At 47.0% G+C, this 6,000-nt stretch overlaps 1 protein-coding gene across 2 annotated transcripts in view; it reads left to right on the top strand.

Moving 5' to 3' along the window:
- SLC7A3 (solute carrier family 7 member 3) overlaps window positions 1–6,000 on the top strand; it is a 127,261-nt gene that overhangs the window by 71,860 nt on the left and 49,401 nt on the right. For both annotated transcript variants that reach the window (XM_075324008.1, XM_075324009.1), the window contains exons 2-3: window positions 2,220–2,605; window positions 5,376–5,534. In XM_075324008.1, the coding sequence (XP_075180123.1) occupies window positions 2,236–2,605; window positions 5,376–5,534 (529 nt within the window). In that variant the 5' untranslated portion in view covers window positions 2,220–2,235. The remainder of the gene's footprint in view (window positions 1–2,219; window positions 2,606–5,375; window positions 5,535–6,000) is intronic.

Here is a 6,000-nt window from a genome sequence, read left to right as displayed (position 1 = left end):
CATTTTCAGGACAGGACCCTATGTTGCATGCTCCTTCTGCATTCAAGAAAATGGAGGCCTAGGTCGACAAGACAAGTCGTGGGGGCTATTTACAGACTTGTCAATCAAGCAGAATGGGGTGGAGACCTTTCTCGGAGTCTAGTCTTTTCATTTGTCCCATTAAAGATGAGCTTTCATTCATGTTTAGGAATGAGGGATCAGACCTCTTAGTCACACCTCCTCATCCTGACACCATGAATCACATAGTGGGTCACCCTACAGCTACAGTGAGAGTTGGGATTTAAAGAGGAGTTCCAGTAGGATAGTTGATGTCTGGTGATAATTGAGGTGCCAATTGGTGGAAACTGCACAGATGGCTGAGCACTGTACTTGGGTCTCTTTTTGGCTGAGCCCTGTAGTACTTGGGTCTCTTTTTGGCTGAGCCCTGTAGTACTTGGGTCTCTTTTTGGCTGAGCCCTGTAGTACTTGGGTCTCTTTTTGGCTGAGCCCTGTAGTACTTGGGTCTCTTTTTGGCTGAGCCCTGTAGTACTTGGGTCTCTTTTTGGCTGAGCCCTGTAGTACTTGGGTCTCTTTTTGGCTGAGCCCTGTAGTACTTGGGTCTCTTTTTGGCTGAGCCCTGTAGTACTTGGGTCTCTTTTTGGCTGAGCCCTGTAGTACTTGGGTCTCTTTTTGGCTGAGCCCTGTAGTACTTGGGTCTCTTTTTGGCTGAGCCCTGTAGTACTTGGGTCTCTCTTTGGCTGAGCCCTGTAGTACTTGGGTCTCTTTTTGGCTGAGCCCTGTAGTACTTGGGTCTCTTTTTGGCTGAGCCCTGTAGTACTTGGGTCTCTTTTTGGCTGAGCCCTGTAGTACTTGGGTCTCTTTTTGGCTGAGCCCTGTAGTACTTGGGTCTCTTTTTTGGCTGAGCCCTGTAGTACTTGGGTCTCTTTTTGGCTGAGCCCTGTAGTACTTGGGTCTCTTTTTGGCTGAGCCCTGTAGTACTTGGGTCTCTTTTTGGCTGAGCCCTGTAGTACTTGGGTCTCTTTTTGGCTGAGCCCTGTAGTACTTGGGTGTTTTTTTTCAGTCCCAGTGTGAACAGTCCCTAGGGTTTTTGTTTGTGTCTGCGCCACCTTCTATAAAGAACAGCAGTAGTCTTGCTTTAACTCTGCAGAACTCCACTATAGTTGGGTACTGTTTTTTGGAATCTAATAAAAATGTGAGCAGTCTTCTTTCTTCTTAATCCAAACCTTTTCGATTCCACACACAAGACATAAAGTATATATTTGAAGCGAAGAGGTCGGCGAATAAATCTGACAACCTGCTATCTAAATGTGTGACTATAAGCTGTGGCTCAAACTGGTGGCATTGAATGCAGTAGGTACGTTTTGTGTGTGATTGTTACCTATTGATCGCCACACAGCAGTGTATGGTGTAATTATTTCTGGTGATATAGATTAGGTCTGCAGCAACGTCTGACATGTAGTTTATATCCGGTGTTCTGAAGCAGCCATCAATAATTCTATTATCTACTCTACTTGTCATAAACTACTAAGAAATCCGTTTCTCCTAAAATTTCTCATTTTTGCAATCTCCAACGCTGAAAAGAAAATACCTAACTTTTGCCACAAAAATGTCTGTTCTTTTTATACTGAAGAATTCTACAGTACAGTACATTGATTTAAACGGAATTTTCATCTTAATGTATAAAAAACGAGCATCTTTTCAATTTTACTTATTCTGTCCTCACTCTCCGGTTTTTTTTTTTTTTTTTTTTATATGGTTTACAGCTCATTGTGAAAAGGATCCAGTGTCAAGGAGCGATGGCCAAACGTGCACCATACTTACAAGCTCTTTGTTGTTGAGCTTGTAAGCGTAGCTCGGAGGCTGGCTGGGGTGATGGGAGCGCACGGTTATCTCTTGATCTCGTCCAGCCTCAGTGTCACTGTGCAGCAAAGCTGTTAGCCCAAATTGTCACTCAATTGAAAGTAGGGCCCGGCTATTAGGAAATTTTGGAGGGTGAAAGCGGTGGGCTCCAGAAGAAGAAACCAAGCCATTAGATCTGGTTAGGCATTATTAGGATGTTCAGGTGGTGATCCATGTACTTGGCAATACTGCATACACACATACAAATGGATAGCGGACAACGAGCTAATTGAATTATGTATCTTATCTACCTGTTTTGGACTGTGATTGTGTTGGACTACCTGTTTTTTGTTCTCATGTAGTCTTTTGTGTTTTTTAAGGTTTTAAAATAACAAGATGACATGTGTTGGACTGACTTCGGTTGGCAAGAAACTGATCCGCAGGAGAGCCATAGACCTGAGTGAAGAGTCATCGTGCTTTGCCCGCTGCCTGACCACATTGGATCTTATTGCACTCGGAGTTGGTAGCACACTTGGTGCTGGTGTCTACGTCCTAGCTGGTGAATTTGCCAAATCGGATGCCGGGCCTGCAATTGTGCTGTGCTTTCTCGCTGCTGCTCTTTCTTCAGTGCTAGCTGGCCTATGCTACGCAGAGTTTGGAGCCAGGGTACCCAAGACTGGTTCTGCCTACCTCTACAGCTATGTCACCGTAGGAGAGATCTGGGCATTCACCACTGGCTGGAACCTCATACTTTCCTATGTTTTAGGTAAGCGTTTAAAGTCTATAAAGTTTGATATTTACTTAACCTTTTTCTAAAGGCCCAGTCAAACTAAACAACTTACCAGCGATCCCAACAACGATACAACCTGATAGGGATCGCTGGTAAGTTGCTAGGAGGTCGCTGGTGAGATGTCACACTAAGTGACACTCCAGCGATCCCACCAGCAACCTGACCTGGCAGGGATCGCTGGAGTGTCGCTACACGTGGAAGCAATGCTGCGCTTGGTAACTAAGGTAAATATCGGGTAACCAACCCGATATTTACCTTGGTTACCAGCGCAAACCGCTTGGCACTGGCTCCCTGCACACCTAGCCACAGTACACATCGGGTTAATTACCCGATGTGTACTCTGCTACGTGTGCAGGCAGCAGGGAGCCGGCTTCTGCGGACGCTGGTAACCACGGTAAACATTGGGTAACCAAGAAGCCCTTCCCTTGGATATCCGATATTTACCTTCGTTACCAGCGTCTACCGCTCTCACACTGCCAGTGCCGGCTCCCTGTTCCTTGCACTCCTAGCCACAGTACACATCGGGTTAATTACCCGATGTGTACTCCAGCTACGTGTGCAGAGAGCAGGGAGTTGTTGCTCTCTCGCTGTCACACCACAGCGATGTGCGCTTCACAGCGGGAGAGCAACAACTAAAAAATGATCCAGGACATTCAGCAACAACCAGCGACCTCACAGCAGGGGCCAGGTTGTTTCTGGAAGTCACACTAAGCAACATCGCTAGCAAGTTGTGCCTCAGCAGCGATGTTGCTAGCGATGTTGCTTAGTGTGACGGTACCTTGAGGTAGTCTGTCAGCACATGTAACCTTCAAAGACAAGTCCAGCAATACCTTTACTTGGCCAGTCTGTTCCACCATTACTGAGAAATCAGCGTTTTAATTGATATGGAAATGAGGCTTGAAGGACTATGGTAGATCTGAAGCCTCCTTCACTGACTCTATTCTCCTCCCAACATCGCCTCCTCCCACACAACATAGAGGTTCAGTCAAGCAGAAGGCGGCAGCACTGGGTAAGGAATAGAGTTGGAGTGACAGAGGCTTCAGATCTACCCTAGCTCCTCAACCTCATTTGCATATCAATTTAAACACCGATTTCTCAGGAAATTACTGGCCATGTAAAGGTATTGCTAGACTTTTCTTTTTATATGTACATGTAGCACTGTCAGAGTTGACAGATTCTCTTAGAGCACCAATCCAACATTATTGATTTATATTCTTTCAGCGCTGGAGTGGTGCTTTTGATGCAAGTCCCCTTGCCCCCGATCTAACACTCCCCGATTCACCCTTCCCCTTCCGGTGTTTTCATCCCTTTTTTGGCATCGCTCCAGTCACGCATCACCATCTTGTGCCCATAACTTCTAACTGGCCGGAAGTTAGAAGTTACATCACAAGGTCTTAAGGCAAATCTATGAGAGCCAGAATGAGGCAAGATCTAGGCTCCCATAGACTTTTGTTAAGCTGTGACCTCTGGCAGCTCGCAAATTGCCAGAGACAGAGTGGAGTGACGGTGGCAGAAGATGACTGCTGCAGGTGAGTATAAGACCGGGGGCAGGGGACTTACTTTTACATCAGCACTCCAGCCCTGAAATAAAAAAAAACAAACAAAAAAAATCGCTATCAAGATTCAGTTTGTCTTTTCCTTTACATTAGATTACATTTACTGAGGCAGGAAATAGATAGGAGGTGACGTGGGGTCAGCAGCACCGCGCTTGCGCAGAACGAAGGACGCTGAGGGGGAAAGCTCGGTCCCGCGATTATGGGCGGTTGCTTGGTAATAAACATCACAGCACCGCCCATAATCTAAAGCCTGCGCGCACGTCACCAGCAGTGACACTGGGCACAGTGCTCATCCACGAGAGATGAGCACTGGGGCATGTGCGGGGACCTGTGGAGCACTGGGCGGCGTCCACAGCTATGGAAATCAGCGATGGGGGACGGCCTAAAGCGGCAGAAGGCAGACTAACGGCCATCAGGCAGCCCGCCCCCGTGTCACATTTACAGAATCTGAATACAAAAAGGTACCACTTTATAAAGTCTTTATTTTGGTCTCACAGGGGGCACAATAATAACAGGGACCTTTCTAGAATGCAGCCCAGGAGATGCAGAGAGGGAATCTTTTAGGTTTTGGGCGAAATTTCTGCTGACAGGTTCCCTTTAAGAAAGGTGCCCAGATTGTAAGATATCTTCACTTTCAGCTCTCGTCTGATACAGAATTGGGTTTCCAGTGTCTGCGCTCTGCCGTTCTGAGTGTGAGGGGTCTGGCTGGTTGATCCGATCAATGACTAAGCCAGTCCCCTCTGTCACAGCCAGTGCACTGATAGTGAAGAGGGCTAACTTGCTTTCTGAAATGAGCTGGCCTCCTCTGGATATTGCAGTGCTTGCCTGCAGCAGTCACACATAGTGTCTATGACAGGGTGGCCGTGGAGCTGCAGGGGATTTCTCAGGTAAGTATGCCTCTCCCCACATTTCATCACTTCCTTTAGCCTAATTTGCCACCAGGAAAACTGCTTTATATTACTGTAAATGATGTGTTGTGAATTCTGACTGAGATCCTGTGCTGCAGCTTTTCCTTTGTACTGCGGATTATGTAGTAGTCTTCCTCCTTCCTGCCCTTTGTGTGATATTGGTGGCACAGGCCGCTGCTGGATGTGGTACTCAGGGCCGTGTGCATTAATAAGTAGCATTGTCCACCACTCGCATCTTTTTAAAGGCACCTTTGTAATTGTTAACCCCTTTAATCCTCTCAGGTACGGCCAGCGTAGCCCGAGCTTGGAGCTCTACTTTTGATGAAATGATTGGCAATCGCATTACCAATTTCTTCATTAACAGAACAAATATTGAAGTGGAAAATGTATTGTCAAAACACCCGGATTTCTTCGCCCTGTTACTCGTGCTCTTGCTAACAGGTAGGTGTAAGGGGGAGTAAGGACAATATCATGTATCCATATTTTCTGCCTCCCTCCGTCCCCTGCACTTGTTCACAGGCTGAGTGTGAACCACACCATACTCAATCACTCGTTACATTACACACTAGAAATATTTAGGGAATACAAACTACTGCAGAGACACAACTTGTCACATCGCCCCTGGCCTTGCACCAGCCATGATGGCCTATGGCTCATGAGCAATTGTCATTTTGCCAGATAAACAGGGCTTTGGTGGTAACTGGGGAATAATCACGGTCCCAAAACTGGACTCTCGAGCTAAAACAGGTTCGGTGCTGACGGAGAAAGCTGGGCTTTGTGCATGGACAATGGGGGGGGCGGCGGGGATCTCTCCTGAATACTGCTCCACTCCCTCTGCTCCTCTTATTGAGGAGGACGGCGGCACTGAGGACCTTATTCTAGCGTTAGCGTCACATCCAGGTGACCA

This window comes from Anomaloglossus baeobatrachus, chromosome 9 (genome assembly GCF_048569485.1).
Source record: "Anomaloglossus baeobatrachus isolate aAnoBae1 chromosome 9, aAnoBae1.hap1, whole genome shotgun sequence".
Lineage (NCBI taxonomy): Eukaryota > Metazoa > Chordata > Amphibia > Anura > Aromobatidae > Anomaloglossus > Anomaloglossus baeobatrachus.
The sequence above is the reverse complement of the archived record's forward strand: the minus strand, read 5'-3'. Positions and strand labels throughout refer to the sequence as shown.